The following is a 19,173-nucleotide window of genomic DNA, read 5'->3' on the forward strand; positions in this document are numbered from 1 at the left end:
TTCCCATTGGGACAAAAGAAAAGCAGACAGAAGTATCAGAATGATGTTGCTTTATTGTGTAATTTGAACCAAAATGAATGCACGCATGTCAGAGCGGGTGTTTTGTTACTTGAGTGTCACACTACAACAGTTGTATCTTGTAAGCCTGCTGGAGTCTCAGTAGATGAGAGCCTTGCCGTCTCCTCTGGGCTTCTTGATCTTGTCAAAGTTCTTGGTAATGACGTCAAACAGCACAGCCTGCAGACAGAGACAGAGAAAGAGAGATGCATCAGTGGAAAAGTAGTGCGAGAAAGGTTTAAAAGGATGATCGACAGCATGTGAGAGAGACATAAAGGTCAGAGGCAGTAATAAGAGAGAGAGATGCCCAGATCCAGAGCTGTTATTGTGAGGGAACGGCTCCTTTCATCATCACCTGTACTGCCGTGTTCATTAACAGCATCAAACACAGGAAGACAATAGCCAGAGGAAGGAGACAACAGTGATTAATGGATGGGAGATGGAGCGCTAATCAATTCAACACAAGCACAGCAATTAGTTTAATTACCCTCCTATTAAGAAGGAATGGATTCCATTTAGGCACCATCCCTGCTTCTGGGACACGACTGGAATATTTTACAGATGTGTGGATAGTTGTATCCAAAGTGCAGCGCGTGATTGCAACAGATGGTGAATTAGGTTTGGTATGTCAGATTTACAATATCCAACTGACATGTACGCAGAGTGCAATGCACTCAAATTGTTGTTATCTGTTGTGTGTTGACAGTTTTCATGCTTTTATCTGATTTTGAACCATTTTCCGATATTTCTACACAAACACGTGAAATACAGTGGTTTTAAAAGTCGGTAAACAACAGGGCGTAGGTGTCTTACATATGTGTTGCAGATGTCCAAGATCACAAGGCGGAGCTCACAGTACTGATACTGGTCCAGCTCATGAACCAGCTGTCTGTAGTCTCCCTGCAGCAGAAGGCACAGTTGATATGCAGAAGCATACAGTTAGTAAACGGCACATCTGGCACGTACCCAATTTAATCAAAACAGAACACCATCATAATAACTCATTTTACACACAAATAGAGCATACAGTGTGCAGATGGCACACAATGACCACTCATCACTGAGTGTGTGTGACCATTTAACACACAGACACGTGTTACAATGCAGCAGTCTGACAGCATTCACAACATGACATACTCACCACGTGGGATTGTTTGGAGGCTTTGGCCACAGCGTCACCTCTCTCACTGTAATATCTAACACACACACACACACACACACACACACACAAAGTTACTCGTCATTCATTTATAACAATCAACAGGATATATTCCTGTCTGATCATCTTTAATACCAGTGAGTGTCCAATTTTGGTTAAAGCCAGATCGTGACTATTGCTGAACAGCGGACAACCCGAGCGCTAAATGCTAAAGTACTGTTGAGCTAAATGCTTATAAGTTTGTCATTTTGCTAAAATGCAAAGTTTTTGTAATATAATATTTACCTTAAGTTTGCTAACATGAACTAACATTAGCCACCATAAGCTAGCGGGTGTACTAAATTGAGCAACAGTGTGCTTATTGGTTATGAATGCATCTTTTGATTTGTGAGTGGAAGATTGTATTATTTATCTTCTCAAAAGTGACACAGTTTTGCATAAACTCATGACACAAAGGTGAAGAGGTCCTGTAGCTCTTATCAAAGGTGTCTTCAGTTATTATGTCTACTTGTATCTCTTTTCAGAACTGTATGTGTGTAGAATCCGTGATTGGCAAACAGCTGTCTTGACACTTATGTTTTGTTGCAGCTATTTGGGCTCAACAACACACACACACACACACACACACACACACACACACACACACACACACACACACACACACACACACACACACACACACACACACACACACACACACACACACACACACACAGCTTCTGGTGTTTGATGATCTCAGCAAATGACTACCATGACTGTGGCCAACTGCAAACTGAACAGAGCTACAACCAGCCAACTGCCAACAGCTGTGTGTGTGTCGACGCGTTGATGCATCGTGTTGCTGTGACTGCGGATTTTGTTTTCCTTTCAAACTAAATGATTCTATCACAAGGAGGCAGCGTTGGTGTGGGCTCTTACTTTGAAATCTGAGTTTGGAAGCCCTCGATCTTGGTGCGCGTGTTGGTCAGCAGCTCGAACACTTTCTCCTGTCGGACGAAACAAAAAGATATTAAACCGAACTGGATACACTTCACACAACATTTTGAAAGAGAATCATTCAGCGGCTACCAACCTGGACAGCCACTCCGAAGTTGTTACCGTCTTCAATTTTAGGGATTTGGAGTTGCACCCACATTGTCACCTGCCGAGGAAATCTGAACGTATTAATATCTGGTGTGATATGAGAGTTGGTCATAGTGCTACACAGAAGCACTCAAAAGCACATTCCTCACGCATGAAGTGCACTGGATGAGTAAAAAGGTAGAGACCACATTTAGATAAAACAAAGCCGAGAGACCGACTGACCATGTTGAGCTTCTCCTTCAGCGTCTGGATCTGAGGCTTCACCTCCTGCAGGAGACTCTCCACCCGCTCGTTGGTGCAGATGGGACCACAAGGAGGCCCTGGTGGAGAAGGGTGCAGAAACACCGTTTCACTTTCAGTCACAATATCAGAACATTCCGGTCAGCCGCACACCGTCACCTCATAACAAATACAGAAAACTGCCTTCAAAGAGGAACATTCTTGTTTAATAGTGACTGTGTTGTAGATAACCACTGCAGTATGTTCATTAATCACTCGTCATCATCGTCTCTACCTGAATCTTCATCCTCTTTATCGTCGTTCTCGTCTTTTTTCCCCTTCTTCTCCTCCTTCTGCAACAGAGGAACAGAAGGCAGCAGGTCAGAGAGTTTTCGCTGCCTATTAATCTCTTAGACAGCTCTCCCACGTGCTTTTTTTTTTTTTCTTCTCTCTGTGGCTAAATGAAGATGTCAAACGCTGGATTTTTTCTTCTTTCTTCTTCGTAGAAGAAATGTAACCTAGTTGCAGCGGTCCCTGCTCCTTCTGAACACACTCCAACAGCCTCAAGTGTGTTCCCCTGAGCCGCCGTATGATCGCAAATATTCTTTCAACCTCTTTTTTTCCCCTTCACATAAAACTATTGACATTGGCAGCGTTGCTCTTTTTCTTGCTCTAAATCAATGTGTGCAAAAAAATGACAGCAACTGCTACAATAAAGGTGGGATCGGTAGAAATGTGGGAGACTGTTAAGGGTGAAATGTCTTAAGCTTGAGTGACTTTTCTGCTTTCATCTTTAAGTCAATGATGGTTCTGAGCTGCACGGAGCAGCTGCAGGATACTTCTATCCCTTACATGGGTATTACTTTCAGTACTAGACCAATACAAAATATATTATCTGATTATGGTATAAAAGCCAATGCAGCGCTTTATATAAACCCTTGACTGAGGATCCCAGTGGAGAGGCTCCATGCAGCGCTCCTGAAGGAATTCAATGGTTAAGAAAATAAAATACTTACCTAAAGACTCTTATTGTGAAGCCAATGACATTTATATAACACCGGTGTTTACTTTCTGTTTAACTTCTGAAGTGTTCTAAATTTAGTGTTTACCTCTTAACAAATTGCAGATAAAAGGCAAAATTCAACGTAGTGACAATTACTGTACTCAAACAGAGATTTCTTAACACTCAAATGCTTGGATGTATTTGGACTTCAAACACGTGGGACGTACCTCCTCTTTCTTCTTGCGCTTGGCCTCCTCTTTCGCTGGGTCAGGCATCGGGATGTCCAGCGGAGCCTTCAGGGACGCCAGGTCGTCACAGCTGAAAGATGTCTGACAGAAAACACAAATGTCCTGCTGCTTCTGACAACTGTTTTTCCAGGGACTGACATACTTTCAAAACAAACTTTTATTGTTAAGGAAAACAACAGGAAGTCTCCAGTACGCCTAATGGTCACACACCTTCGACAGAATCTGCAGCTCCTCAATCTTCTGAGGGAAAAATTTGGATAGCAAGTCCTCCGCCTGTTGTGCAAAAAACAACAACATTTAACATAATAATGTGAGGAAGATAAATACATGGGACGGTTGGGAGAGATTTGTGAATATTAGATAAATTACCTCCTTGGTGAATTTTTGGCAGAAGTCATCCACCTGTAACAAAGAGATCACGTGATTTAGTCCTGGTCACGTTCCTCTATGCTCCGACACCGTCGCTACATGAAGGATATTCACAGAAACAGCCGTTCACACGTGTGAACAGAGCGTTAATTACCTGCTAACCAACCTCACCCTCTCACGTCGCGTGACCCCCCCCGCTGTCTGACTACTTATCAGAGCAAACACTTACCGGACTCGTCTCACCTGTCAGCGTCACTGACTCGCCATGTTTGAAGGGAAAGTGGGTTTAAAATGTCGGTAACGTTACAAACAGCACTTTTAAATCGAGCTAGCAGACGTGTTTTTGCTCACCTGTTTCTTCGAGTCGGGACGAAGTTCCAGAGAAGCCATGTCGTCTCTGTTGATGAAACGTTACTTGATATAGTTTGTTGAAGCGTTTACACTTTAGCTACTCCGTGATAAAGAATAACAAAGCTCTTTATTTGTGTAATTCGATGCCGTGCACGACACGGGACAATACTCACAGTTACTCAGCATAAAAAGCGAAAATGAAAGTACGCTTGGACAGTTCCGTACTTTCCCCCTCTGCAATATCGAGTGATCCTGTTGCATTGTGGGAGTTGTATTTTTTTTTTAAAAGAAAGCTTCCGCATTCCCCATAAGAAATGGGAGTGGTAATGAAGAAGTGAAATTAAAATAGTCTCTTTTTTAAAATAATAAATAATAATGCATTACAATTAATACATATAAAGCTGTAAAATAAATACCTTAAAGAAATAAATTGCATCAACAGCAATACATTAAGTGGAAACACTTTATATGAATAATCAATACATGCTGACACGTCTTCCCTTGAGTAGTGTGCAAAAACACCTGTTTTCCATCATCATAGTTCATACTGTATATTGCAATGGTTTTCATTGCCATTTTGTAACTTTTTTCTTTTTTTTTCTGTTCTGACTGTGTCCACTAGATGGTGCTACTGTTCTAAGTGGAGTAAATGTGAGTACTCTGTGGCAAACTACAGAAAAAAAGATAATGATTAACAGCATCAGAGTAAACCTGTGAGGTCATGTCAAAAATCTAAACCATATGCTAATACAAATATGAACCATTAGCCTCAATTACACAAATATTCTTCAGTTAAATATATCGAAAAATCTTCAACTGTAGCTTTTTTCTGTTAAAGTAATACAAATGGATGTAATTCAAAAAGATACACAATATCAATACAATGTCAAATATCCATGGTCTTTGCAATCAAACCATCCCAATAGCAGGAGAGCACCACTTTATCTCGGTACTGATCGGTATAAACCTGAGGCCAAAGTGTGTCTACTCCAGAGATCTGCTGTTGTTCATGTGCTCTTTCATCAGCAGCAGTGTGATGACCCAGTCAGGTTAAAAGCCTAAAACAAATACAGGATCCTGAGTGGGCAGAAAAGACGTCAGAGCCTCCCATTGTAAACACAAACAGTACCAAAGTCATCTGCACCGTTACATGCCATCATTATGCCAACATTCTCTGTGTTATACCAGATTCAGACTGTAACAGGTAAACCCGTCACGTTAGGAGATGAATAGAGCCCACGCAGATTTAATCACTTGGCCGATAAATAGGTGATGACTTGATGGTAGTTTCCTTTTATAGACCTCTGCATAAATCTTTTTAATATCCGGCTGAACATCTGTAGTGTGCAGTACCACACAGTGAGACACAATTAATACATCACCCATCAGGCTCGTAGAAGTTGGATCCAAAGGGCAAAGGGTGCACTTGTTTACGGTGCCAGCACCATTAGTTATTGATTCTGTGATTCGATTGAGTGAGAGATTTAAACTCAGCGCAGTGCGTTGTGCTGTTCAGGGAGGCTGTTGAGAAACACCGGGGACAAAGGTCGTGTACCTGAACTAAAGTAGGCCAGGAGAGATGGGAGGAGGTAGAAGGGAAGAACTTTAGGATTTGTGACCATGTCAGTAAAAACACTTGTACAGACTTCAGCAGCTCCCCTCCACAGCTAGGATGTCACCACATTAACGTTGCAACTCAATTGCTCCCTTGTACTGAAATGTAAATCATCTCAATATACAAATATCTCTCAAGGGAGTAATGCACTTCTTTTATATTACTGTATATGTATTTTGTGCAATCCAAATAGGCTGCTAAATGAATGACCTATATAATGTAAATGTTTCTGTGCTGCAATTTTATCTTTCTAAGGAAAACTTCATTAATATTCCTCATTAAGATCTAAAGTTGCAGAAAGCCACAGTCCAGCTTGTAAAAAACAACTTGCATTGCACATCTGTCTGATTAAGAATTGCAAATAAAGTTAATATGACCTTTGGATATAGCTGAAAATATTCTGAAAAAAAAAACTAAATTCAAGGACACATGATCACAGTCAGCATTTGATCCTATATAGTCTTAAAACTATACTTTATTCCTGGTAAAATCAGTTTTTAATTGCAAATCAGTCAAAAAGAGAAATCCAAATCATTGTCTGTTCACTGAGGCTTGAACATGAGTTATTATCACGTTGCTTGATTAATCGGTATATCATTGACTGGGAAATATTGATAATGAGTTCAGTCATACACTTTTTTTTCCAGAAGTTCATATTTTTTTGTAAGCTTAACACCAGATTGAACTTTGAGGCTGATTAAAATATCATTGACATATTATCCAATTTATATCATAATATTTATTTATTCTGTCACATTGCATGAAGTTCTTTCTTTCTGTGTGTGTGTTATTTGGATTGTTCTAGACTGTGTAATTGTGGCGGCTGGCCTTTAAAACCAGAGTGAAACATCTTAATAGGATGAGACTTAACCTCAAATCTCTACAGATGTGAAATCAGCAAGGCTGACTTTTAACGGACTAATAAGATTTCTAAAGGCCGAAGTCCCACCTGTGCACACTCAAATCAAATAAGGGTCTCATTAATGCCACATGGCTAAATGATTAAAGCATGTCACAGATTTTAATGGCTTCTTGCAGTTTTTGCCAGTTGCTGCATTTTTGAATGCTCCCTTTCATAACCGTGGACTGCCGTTGTGGCTGTTTAGCACGTAGGCATTCATTCATTGTGAATGTGTGTGTGTGTGTGTGTGTGTGTGTGTGTGTGTGTGTGTGTTCTGTGCTTTGGGAGTCTCTGTGGTTGGCTGCTGACTCTGCAGGTCATATCAGAGAACATGAGACACGAAGGCTAAGGTTTCTCTCTTTATCTCTATGGTATATTCCTCTGTCCAGCCCCCACCCCTTCACTCCCCCCTTGCTCACAGTCCTCCCCCAGTGCCCAGACAGAGAAACATGGACAGGAAACTCACCATTTGAAAAACCAGACGCCATGTCCTGTTAATTGAAAGTGTATTCCTCCTGGTGGCTCATGTCTGGAGGTCAGAACTGTTTCACTCAGGCTTATCTGATTGATAATTAGGATTAACTGAAACCTCAGTGGGCTTCTTTACAGCCTTCTCCAAAGAGAGCACAAGAGAACTGCTTGAAATTTGAGCTCCACAACTGAAATGTTGTGTAACATGATGTCAAAAATCACAAAGTGCATGTTTCTTTTGGTGTGAAGGAAGATAAGGTGTTCAGCTCAGTTTTGTGTTTCTTTTCTGGGTGATTCTTTACAAATGTCTTTTGCTATTAGAGCTGAAACGATTAGCTGATTAATCGTTTGACAGAAAATCAACTGGACACTACTGTATTTTATAATCACTTCTTCAAGCTTCTCAAATGTGAGGTTTTGCTACTTGTCTCTGATATAATAAAGTGTACATCTTCAGGGTTCTTACTGTTTTTCAAACAGACTCAAGCTCGGGATAATGTATGGGACATTTTTCAGTAATCAATGAATCATTAATCAGTTAATCAAAAAACTAATCAGCAGATTAATAGATTAATGGAGGTATAAATAGGCCCACCATAAAAATGGCTTGGAACAACTTAAAATATACACTGAATATCTGAATCAGAATACTTTATTGATCCCTGGGGAGAAATTTGTACATTACCGTAACATGAACATAATCAATATGGTATATCATAAGCAGGTTAGGGTCCCCAAAATCCCAGGCCCGGGCCCTGAATGGACTGCAGGTCTAGACCATGCACAAATATAAGGCAACCAGAACAACATTAACTTATAAGAGTAAATGTAGATTGCCCAAAACAACAATACGGGTTGTTAACTTATCATGCTGCAGTAATGTGGCCATTGGGTTGCGTCAGTGTACGCATGAGATCTATTTCCGTACAGTGTCTCGTATTTCCGGGATGTGCCGCTACGTTGGTTTTTTTAGCGGTGGTGTGTGTGTGTGTGTGTGTGTGTGTGTGTGTGTGTGTGTGTGCGCGCGTGCGTGTGTGTATGTGCGCGCGTGCGCGTGCTACTCCGCGGTGCTTCTCTGGAGACTCGTGTCGTTCGGGAGGGGCAATCGGTCGATAGGTCCGTGGTTTGCAGAAGGCATAACTACCACAATATGGACACAACCACCGAAGAAGTAAACTACATTTTTAAATTTGAAAGCGGTCGCGCCTCCGCCTCCTCAAAGTTGAGCAGAGCATATATTTCGGCTCTCCACGTTTGAAAGCAGTGAGGCGTTCGCGGACACTCCGGGAAGTTATCAGTAGTGTTCGTGCAGCAGGACGACATCTAGTCAGTCCGCTGGTTACATCAAAGTCTGTCCGTGTGAACGTCCACGTTGAACAAAGTGCAAAGTCCCCTCAGAGCTCAGATATGAGCAGCGACCAGCTCTAACCACTACTGCTGCTGCTGTTCCCTCTGCTGCTAACCTAAATGTGCCTTTTTGCACTTTCATTTTTTATAAGTTAGTGTTATTTTCACACCGAACATGTCGTGCCTGTTGCTGGGAGTAATACGAAGGTGAGTTTTTGTGACTTTTTTAAAAATGGATTTTAAAATGCGTGTTTTAGCTTGGTGAACAATATATTTAATTGTACTTAAGCTAATGTTTAGAGAGTATCGTTAGGCTATATGTTTCAGAGTCGTTCAGAATGCACAAAACGGCTAAATCTGCTATTCAAATGCACTTTGATTTCAGGCGTACAACAAAAGAGTACCTCCATTTGGAACAATTGGTAACACAATGAATAAGAATACACGTTTATAGCTACTTTTCCAATACAGTGATCAACACCTGGGGCACGACTCCAGGATCGTTACGTCCTCATTCCCTATCTGCTGTCTGAAACTTGTCCAACTCGATCTCAGACACAACCCTCTGAGCGAGGACTTGTGGCTCAAATACACATAACGTTACTCCACAGTTGTATCTAATTTTGAGGGAAAAAAAAAATCTGTCTTTCTGCATTCCCTCTCTTCGACCACCCTCAGGCTGTGTGATGACACCCCGTCACACAGGGACTCTGGAGTCAATGTGAGCCCCCCATGGCATCGTGTGGTTGCTGTTATTGTGTCACTAAAGATGCATGCGAGCGAGACACACTGACCCCGTGTTAGTGCATGTCAATATTTATAGTCGTCACTCTTATTTGCCTGAATGTCCTGGTGTGTGTGTGTGTGTGTGTGTGTGTGTGTGTGTGTGTGTGTGTGTGTGTGTGTGTGTGTGTGTGTGTTTAATTTTTTTTTCTTCACCGGGTACTCTCTGTACCATGTGTGAAGTATTGCGCACGCGTGCATGCTTTAACTTGTACTCCGGGCTCGTCTCTGGATCTTCTGCAGACTCTGCCTTAAAAAAAAAAGGGGGCTGTTGACCGGGAGGGAGCGTAGGCGTGTCGGGTTGTGTTGAGTGAGGATTGGCCTGTGGATTTGGAGGAAGAGTTGCACAGCTGGAAGCTAGAGACAGCCCCCCCCCCCCCCAAAAAAAATAAAAAAAATACCAGATCTAAGTAATCTGTTCTTTGACATTGTTGCCCCCCCCCTAAAATTAGAGAATGATGCCCCCTCTTTAATGCTGCAGAGTAGTCACATCTTAAATGTTTCCTTAAAAGCTGGATGAATCTGTTACATCTATAAAACGCAGGCCTGCTTGTTCTCATCAGGTATGGGGGATGGGGTGAGGAACGGGGAGACTAAAGCATGAGAGGAGGATGAATGGGTTGGTGGGGATAGGGAGCACAAGTCATCAGAGTCTAAAAATAGCGTCTCAACAAAGTTGCTAATCCTGTCCTGCTGCATTTTACCTTTTATGTCTTGTGTCGGCCGTGCTTCAGCAAAGCAAATGAATAATCAACCATAATTTGAAAAGTTGAAGTTAACATGTTAATATTCAGCTCCAACCAAATGGTTACAGTAATTGATGGCACCACAGAGGGGATTATTGGAGGCATAGGTAATTGATTTGGGGGGGAAGAGATGTCCTGTGGAGCTGTTGTTAAGGAGACTGATTCATCCGTTTTCACAGATATGACTGACAAAGTGCCTTTTATTTATTTTTGGCCCTCTGTGGCTAAAGGTCAATCGAGGATGCCGAGATGAATGAACACTGTTCTTTTTAGATCCCCTTCAGCGAATCATTCCTCTGTTCAGATTGTGGTCAAAAAGCCTAAAGATCCTCTGAAAAACTGGCACACATCAGCCAAGCTTCTGATTCCCTCTTTACAACAAAGGGAACAGTACTGTACTTTCTTATCTTGGACTGATGCTCAATTCTAGCGTCTTTTAAAGAGAATATTAACTGTGAAACAAAACATTTTTTTTTAAAAAGGAGGATTTTTGTTTAATTCTGATTGTCTGTCACCTGAACTTTGGTGGGCGAACAGGAAGAGGATACCATCTTCAGTCTAAAAACTGACCTTAAACTGCATGCTAACACAAACTGGAGTCGGTTCAAGATCAATTGCTCCCGCATCAATAATTAAACGCGATACAGGTCACTAGTTAAGGAGTATTAACCCTGCGGTTGCATTAGACGGCCCTCCGCTCTTTGCCCTGTCTGTCTGTGTTCCTGCTGCCCTTGCCCCCTTTTGTTGCGCTCCAACCAGATTTACTTGTGTGTCTGCACGCACCGGTCGACGCGTGTCCGTGTGCGCGTGATGCGCGCATAATGGAGCGCTCGGTGCAGCCAATTGGGAGCCGCGTGCCTGCACTTGACGGGACGACCCCTTTGTCTGTGAAGCAACAAAGTAGAAGAGTGTGATTTGTATTCCCAGCGGAGAAAGCCATTGATGTGGGACTGTTTATGGGGGAAAATAGTTTAGCCCTCAAATGCTTATTTGCAGTGCTTCTCATTTGGGGATACAGGGTTACGAATTTTTGTATTTTTCACATTTTTAAAGAGGTCGCCCGGGGTCATCCACATTGTCCGCAGACAGACAATGGAATAGACGATGTGTCTGTGCGCTTTGTTTTCTAATATGGACAGACAGGAAACGCACACACGCAGGCTTGTGGTTTTTTAACAGCTTGCATATCCACTGCCCTCTCAGTGGCCGGTGTTGGTGAATATCATGCTAATCTCCCCCTGCATGCCCCCCTTTTATGTGGAGAAGTCTGTTTGAGGCTCTCGGGTTGCACTGGTATCTGCACCAAAGGGCATCTTGCTATCACTGCTGTCACATGAAAGGAACACAACTCCATTTTGGTTATCGTTTAAACTTGTGTTAAAAGTGTTGGTGCTACCTCAGGCTCTTCCAACAAGAGATCTGTAAGTTAAAAAAAAATAAAAAAATCAAACGGCAGTGAATAAAGACCAGAGAAATCTCAAAGATGAGGCAGACAAAATTATATCCGGAGCGAAGTTAACCTCGTGAAGGACTTGTCTCAACCCGCGAAACTGAGTGTCTTCACGGCGTGGTTGGAATGTCCCTAGGTCGCAAGCAAAGGTCCCAAAAAACAGTAACGAATGACCTAAATGCCCGATCTCTTTCAGACGTGGCGGCGTCGGGGCGAGTCTCGGGGTTCGGTCTCTGGCCTCCATCGCCTCGCTGCCCCCGTCGGTAGCCGAGTTTGTGAAGAGAGCGGTGGACGAGTGTAAGCCCACCGGTGTGCATGTGGTGACGGGGACGCCGGAGGAAGCGGCCAACATCCTGGCCGGTCTGGAGAACGAGGGGATGGTCAAGAAGCTGCCCAAATACGAGAACTGGTAAGGGCTTTTAAAAATTCCGTGTCCCTAGTTACATGTGTGGTGTGCATTTCCGTAAGTGCTTTTGCATCGTGCTTTGATTCCGCCTCTGTTTTTGCAGTTGGTTGGCACGCACAGACCCAAAGGACGTGGCTCGGGTGGAAAGCAAGACTGTGATTGTGACCAAGAGCCAGAGGGACACCGTCCCCATCCCTGCCGGAGGGGCGAAGAGCCAGCTGGGCAGCTGGATGAGCGAGTCTGACTGGCAGACAGCCAGAAAGGAGCGTTTCCCAGGCTGCATGGCAGGTGCGTGGGTGCATTGAAACAACATGTTTTGTCCCTTGTTGCCATAAGGTGTGCGTTTTCAACTTCCCTTCTTGAGTGGTAATAATTGAATCTGAACATGTGGGATACCAGTACTGGAAACAGCCTAAAGTGCTGGATCGGAGATTGGTGTGTTCCTTTTATCAGCTCACGAGTCACTCGCTGCCCGATCCGTACATCCTGCCTGTGCACCGCTCGACATAGGCGAGAAAGAGGCCACATGGCTTATCCGTTAGGTCCGGAAAGAACGATCGCTGCATCCGAAATCAATGGTGGAAGTAGGTAACACGTGAGCCAACTCGCTTCTGGAGCAAGTGCTAGTAGAGTGCCAGAGCGAGCAAAATGTCAACAATTTGACAATGTTTTATGCTGGAAAATCCCACCAGTAAAACTTTAGTTTGTGAATTTGTTCATGTTTTAAAAAAGCGTCCAAACTGAGCCAGGCCAGACAACAATGATAGCAATCCTATAACTTCCATACAGGGTTTGGTAGTAGACAGCTGTTAAAAATGTTAGGTTTTTGTTTTTAACGCACTGGTAAAAGCCCTGTACTCCGTATCGGCAGATAAGCATGTTCAGGTGTCAGAATCAGGAAATGGAAAAAATGCTATCTGAACATCTCTAGTGTGAATCCTTGGTGTCTCACAAATACTGTGTTGTTTACATCCATGTTTATTTGCCAGCAGTCTTCTACCACCATGTTAAAAACGTTGTTCCATAATGCTACTAGTGGTCATGAACTCCACAGGGTGCTGCTGAAGAAAAGGTTCTGTTACCTCTGGCCTAATATAACCAGCTTATCAACATTTGTCGATATTGATACAGTGCTTCCTGTAGTGGAAAAATAAACTGCACTAATGTGTTGTTCACGCTCCTTTGTGTCCTGTCCGCAGGTCGGACCATGTATGTGATTCCCTTCAGTATGGGTCCTGTAGGCTCGGCTCTGTCTAAATATGGTGTCCAGGTACTGACTGTGCTCCACACTTTATACTCGGGGTGGGGGGGGTAATAAAACAATAAGCCTGCCGTGTTGTAGCTATAAATATGATTTTGCTCTGTTGCTATAAATTGCCGTGATTTATTATAGTAATTTGTTCCGCAGTATATTCTAATAAATTGCTGTAGCACTTTCTGGTTTTATTATTTACTGAGTGTTGTGGATCAGGGTGATGAAACATTTTGTTCTGCATGAAGGTGACCGACTCGCCATACGTTGTGGCCAGTATGGGGATCATGACTCGTATGGGCAAACCTGTGTTGAACAAACTGTCTGAAGGGGCGGAGTTTGTCCGCTGTCAGCACTCTCTGGGACGACCTTTACCTCTCAAAGGTACACATTCTAAGAGCATGAAACGAGTCCTTTTAAGTGCTTCTTATTGCTTAAAACTTACAAGATCTTACAGATTCCCCCACTCTGGTATTTCCCCCTCTTTCCAGCCCCTCTGGTCAACTCGTGGCCCTGTAACCCGGAGAAGGTGCTGATCTCTCACCTGCCCGACACCAGGCAGATCATGTCCTTCGGCAGTGGCTATGGAGGGAACTCTCTCCTGGGGAAGAAGTGCTTCGCCCTCCGCATCGCCTCGCGCATCGCCAAGGATGAAGGCTGGCTGGCCGAACACATGCTGGTGCGTGTGATACGTTGCTGCCTAAAGCCTGCGCCTCATGCCTCACACAAAAATCAACAGAAAACAATATTTCAGCGGTTCCCTGTTTAGAGTTTAGACTACTGTACATTATGGACATTCATTCTAAAGTACTCAGAGTAATGAGTATTCATGTAAAGTTAAATAAAAATGATGTTCACCACTCTCTCTCCCCTCCTCAGATTCTGGGTATCACCAACCCTCAGGGAGTGAAGCGCTACGTAGCGGCGGCCTTCCCCAGCGCCTGTGGTAAAACCAACTTGGCCATGATGAAACCATCTCTGCCAGGCTGGAAGGTTGAGTGTGTGGGCGACGACATCGCGTGGATGAAGTTCGACGGCCAAGGTGAGAGGGGGAGGAGGATGTCCCGCGCACATAGAATCGCTCGCATAGGTCTCCGAATCCTCACCGTACCCGTGTGTCTCTGCAGGGAAACTGAGAGCCATCAACCCGGAGAACGGTTTCTTCGGCGTGGCTCCCGGCACCTCGGACAAGACCAACCCCTACGCCATGGCCACCATCGCCAAAAACACCGTGTTCACCAACGTTGGCGAGACCAGCGACGGAGGAGTGTGGTGGGAGGGCCTCGACCCCCCCGCAGGCGGGGTCACGCTCACAGACTGGCACGGAAAAAGCTGGCAGCAAGGTAACACCGGCGTGCCCCGGCTGTTATGAAGACATCAATCTAAAGTGTCCTGCTTGTAGTTCAGCAGTTCTAGAGGAGATGAATTGGTTTTACCACTTTGTTTCTAGTGAACCTCATTGAATACTCAGCAGTTTTACTGATTTAATTTGAGCTTGAATCATGTGTTTGTTTCTTTGCCAACAAAGACATCAGTTATAATTGATGTTAGGCCTAAAACAGAGCAGGCAGAGCTCATATCAAACGTTTAAATATTACTCTTTCATCACAGACTCTCTGGATAAATCAAACTAATATGTAAAGAGTAAACTGAACAGCCATACAGTAAACGGGGCCATCTAGTGGTATGTTAAAGCAATGCCATCTATAGAAATGGAGAGACCTGTGGATCAGACACAGTATGAAGCATGACATCCAGATGTAGATTAACAAGCTTATTTTTTTAAAGATTACTGTGACGTTGAAGGTCGACTGAACTGTTGTTTCCTGTTGGTAAAAAAAGGAGGCTCGACCCCGTGTGCCCACCCCAATTCCCGCTTCTGTGCCCCGGCGGCTCAGTGTCCCATCATTGACCCCCAGTGGGAGAGTGAGGAGGGCGTTCCCATTGACGCCATCATCTTCGGTGGCAGGAGGCCGGAAGGTTGGTGCTGCTCTCGTTGAACATCCAGAGTTTTTCTCTCAACAGTCGCAGACTTTATTTGAAGAGCATTTTCATGAATGTTTTACCTCTCGAAGCATTTAGTTTAGTTGTAGTCGAGCAACACAGAAGCAGCAGTGCATTAAACGTGATAAAATGTTGACGTTGTAGGAGTCCCTCTGGTGTACGAGTCCTTCAATTGGCAACACGGAGTGTTTGTTGGAGCCTCCATGAGGTCTGAAGCCACGGCAGCTGCTGAGCATAAAGGTACTAAAGCGCACACCTGATCTCCATGTGGTCTGAATCCCTGTAAAATACACATTCAAACTGATTTACAGTTCTGATCCGGTTGACCTTTATTTGATATTGTATCATCACATGATGTTGGAGCCATTGCAGGGTTTTCCTATTGTTGAGGTGTTTTAGGATAATAGGACGTTACTAGTGCTATTACTAAAGCCAATTCTTTATTCTCCAGGCAAGGAGATCATGCACGACCCCTTCGCCATGCGTCCGTTCTTCGGTTACAACTTTGGCGACTACCTCGCTCACTGGCTGAGCATGCAGAACCGAAAGGCCCCCACACACCTGCCCAAGATCTTCCACGTCAACTGGTTCAGAAAGGACCCGGCGACCGGCGCCTTCCTCTGGCCCGGCTTCGGCGAGAACGCCCGCGCACTGGAGTGGATCTTCAAGCGCTGCAGCCGGGAGAGGGAGGACGAGGCGGCCAAGAGGAGCATCATCGGCTGGCTGCCAGAAGATGGCGCCATCGACACTAAAGGTCTGAGCGGCAATGTGGACATGGGCGCCCTGTTCGACGTGCCCAAGGCTTTCTGGCAGAGGGAGACGAAGGAGTTGAGAGCCTACTTCACCCAGCAGGTTGGAGCTGATCTGCCAGCTCAGGTGGAGGCTGAGCTGAAGGCACTGGAGGACCGAGTGCACAATTAAAACGCTACGGACAGGAAGTTCAAGCAGAAACAGGGCGGTAGTCACTGATGACTCAGGATTCAGATCGTTAGGGTGCACTCAAGAGTCACTGGCTGGGTCTACATTCACAGAGAACTTAGTTCTGTCACCATAGTTTGGGTTTCATCCATGAAATGCAGGTATGAGAGAGTTCTAGTACTCGCTGGTCAGTCAAAGATGGTTTACGCCTCAAAAAGACCAATAGCCAGGCCAGTAGTTAACTTTCTCTGTGTGTGAAAACAACCAGTGACTCTCGTGTTTCTCTTTTATGAAGAGAAATCTGTTCGGAATAAAAATATCAGAGATAAAAATCTAATAATCTACAATGCAACAACTTTGGGAAAGACTTCCCACTAATACCACTGGTGAGAGAGACTGGTGGTAGGAGGGAGGTTTGTCTCAACATGGTTCGATTTGTTTGACGTTGTCAAACTCCTCATATAGAGAAGCTATGTCACTACCTCCATTCACTCACAAGACCTGGCATTGTACTAAAACACAATCAACACGGCCTTGTGGAGCCTTTTGAGACATTTAACAATACAACGTCTAGGCTGCTAATGTCTTCAGGCTGAAGCCCAAAGATCTTTGAATACACTATTGACTTGAGTCTCAGGAACTGCCCTTTCTATTTTGAATTCAACTTTATATTCAAATACATTTATATCAGAAGACCATTAAGTACTCAAAACACCGTTTTCCAGTGGGAATTACTATGCATAAATCATTTTGTTGCTTATGTAATGTTTGTGATTAAGTTGTGTGATTTTCAGGTGGTGTTTACACACAATATGTGAAATGTTGGACCAATAAATGCAACTGAGATTAATAGGTAATTTTAGAAGTCGTACATGGTTTTTATTACGGTGCAATGAATAAATGTCTTCACATGTGTTTGATGTTCATTTTTGAAGTAATTAAAATACAAATAAAAAATGGAGAATGCAAAAGACGTAGAAACAGAATAGCTCAGTAAATGAAGTTAAACATGCCTTGTTAAAGAAAAAAGTAAATGACACAAACATTTAAAAAGTAAATATAATCATGTGAACAGAGCTGTCCTTCAGAATAGTTCCCTATTAAGAGTTTTGGGAGCTCTATTTGAACTGATCTGATAACACATTTCCTACCACACAGCCACCCATTAAAGTCATTTCAAAAATATAAATGATGGTATCTTGATGACTGGCTAAAACTATCTGAGCTGCAGAGTGTGGAGGTTTTGAGTTCCCCTTTAATGAACTGTGAGCAATGAAGATTGCATTTTCTCCTGTTTCTTTTTCTACATAAACTGAGAGATGAGACTTCTTGTGTAAGTAAAAAGCATATTAAGAATCCAACCCAAATGTGACCACAAGACAACACTCATATTCTCTTCACTTGAGCGTAGAGATCCTCTGGGACGTCAGCAGTCTGTGTAACGTTGTTTGCTCGGTGGGACACTTTGACCTGTGCATACAGCGTGTCCTGCTGCTGTCCACTGTCCTGCACCGAGACAGAGGACGGTTCAGGTCCGCGCCTTGAGAAGTTAATCTCTCCATAATGGATGTCTTCCTCTGTTCTTGCTGTCTCCTCAACAGTCAGACTCTGCAAATATATAAATAAAGCAAACAGGAAGTGTTTGTGAACATTCAGCCGGATCTTTCACAATGATTACAGAACTACACAGATTTTGGTATGTTCTCACCTGTCTCTGTTGTGCAGTTGGATGTGTTGACTTCAAACGCCTGGAAGACAAAAGGTTGGGTTTAATATACAGAGCGGCAGTAGAAGATTTAACTTGAGATACTTACCAAACAAAGACAACCAGACAGATGAGTACGATGATCCCAATGATTCCTCCAAGAACTGCGCCCAATTGTAGAAGGTTATCTTCACCTCAAGACAAGATGAAAAAACAACAAATAGAAGTGACTAAATGAAGACAATGTGAACATGTGACACTATCAAAGTCCCTTTAATAGTTACCATTAATAGTCAGACGGATCTCTGATGATGTCTGATTACCAAGATCATTGGTGGCCACACAGTGATAAACTCCTCCATCAGTGACATTAAAGCTGTAAAAGTCTCCTCCAGATACAGTGAGGGGTCCATCTTTGCTGATCTTGATCCAGGTGAAGCGGCTGACGGGAGGATTGGCTCTGCTGGAGCAGGTCAGGTTCACCCGGCTACCTGCTGACACCGAACCTGGTGGACTGATGGACGCCGAGGTGTCCTTGGGAGCGTCTGAGGAGAATGTGAGATTAACTTTATGCATCCAAAGCAGCTGACATCCCATGAATCATCATGTGCTGACAGGATCCAATAACAAACACTCACATGAAACATTGAGAGTCGTTCTCTCCTCTGCTGTCTTGACATCTTTTCCTTCATTCACAGGATATCTGGCAGAACAGGTGATGATGAATCCATCATGTTCATCTGACAGAGTGATGATCTTCTGGATTTTAGTTGTGAAGGTTCGATCTTTGTTTTCCTCTGTCATGATGTGAGGGTCTTGTTGGAGGTTCCAGGTGAGTTTAGGAGGAGAGTGTGGACAGGGAGTGAAAGCTGAGCAGCTTATAGAGACAGACTCCTTCTCCTTCAGATCACCTGAGATCTCAATCCTGGGACTTGGAGGAGAATCTGTGGTTTCAAATCAAATACAGATTGTACACTGAAAAACACAGCGACAAGACCAGGAGTCTACTGCCATGCTAGCAGTACTCTTCTACATTTGAGAGGAAAATATTGTACTTTTACTCCACTAACAGCTTTTGGATTGTGA

The 19,173-nt window shown here is 43.6% G+C and overlaps 2 protein-coding genes across 2 annotated transcripts; one reads left to right on the forward strand and one right to left on the reverse strand.

Annotated features, from left to right (window-relative positions):
* Window positions 1–33: 33 nt before the first annotated feature.
* psme1 (proteasome activator subunit 1) lies at window positions 34–4,742 on the reverse strand. Its single transcript, XM_068709680.1, has 12 exons — window positions 4,663–4,742; window positions 4,490–4,535; window positions 4,139–4,171; window positions 3,980–4,042; window positions 3,749–3,850; window positions 2,814–2,871; window positions 2,522–2,619; window positions 2,289–2,357; window positions 2,135–2,202; window positions 1,199–1,253; window positions 871–957; window positions 34–237 (listed from the first exon to the last, which is right to left on the reverse strand). Exons 2-12 carry the CDS (start codon window positions 4,526–4,528, stop codon window positions 157–159), a joined length of 753 nt encoding a protein of 250 aa, XP_068565781.1. The 5' UTR covers window positions 4,529–4,535; window positions 4,663–4,742; the 3' UTR covers window positions 34–156.
* A 3,842-nt stretch (window positions 4,743–8,584) lies between these two features.
* On the forward strand, window positions 8,585–17,297 carry pck2 (phosphoenolpyruvate carboxykinase 2 (mitochondrial)). Its single transcript, XM_068709681.1, has 11 exons — window positions 8,585–9,030; window positions 11,999–12,211; window positions 12,312–12,496; window positions 13,408–13,478; window positions 13,709–13,844; window positions 13,952–14,139; window positions 14,340–14,502; window positions 14,588–14,803; window positions 15,303–15,440; window positions 15,609–15,704; window positions 15,916–17,297. Exons 1-11 carry the CDS (start codon window positions 8,999–9,001, stop codon window positions 16,383–16,385), a joined length of 1,908 nt encoding a protein of 635 aa, XP_068565782.1. The 5' UTR covers window positions 8,585–8,998; the 3' UTR covers window positions 16,386–17,297.
* Window positions 17,298–19,173: the final 1,876 nt, after the last annotated feature.

The sequence above is a fragment of the Cebidichthys violaceus genome, unplaced genomic scaffold (assembly GCF_023349555.1).
Source record: "Cebidichthys violaceus isolate CVI_PGR_0920_01 unplaced genomic scaffold, fCebVio1.0.p SCAF_15, whole genome shotgun sequence".
Lineage (NCBI taxonomy): Eukaryota > Metazoa > Chordata > Actinopteri > Perciformes > Stichaeidae > Cebidichthys > Cebidichthys violaceus.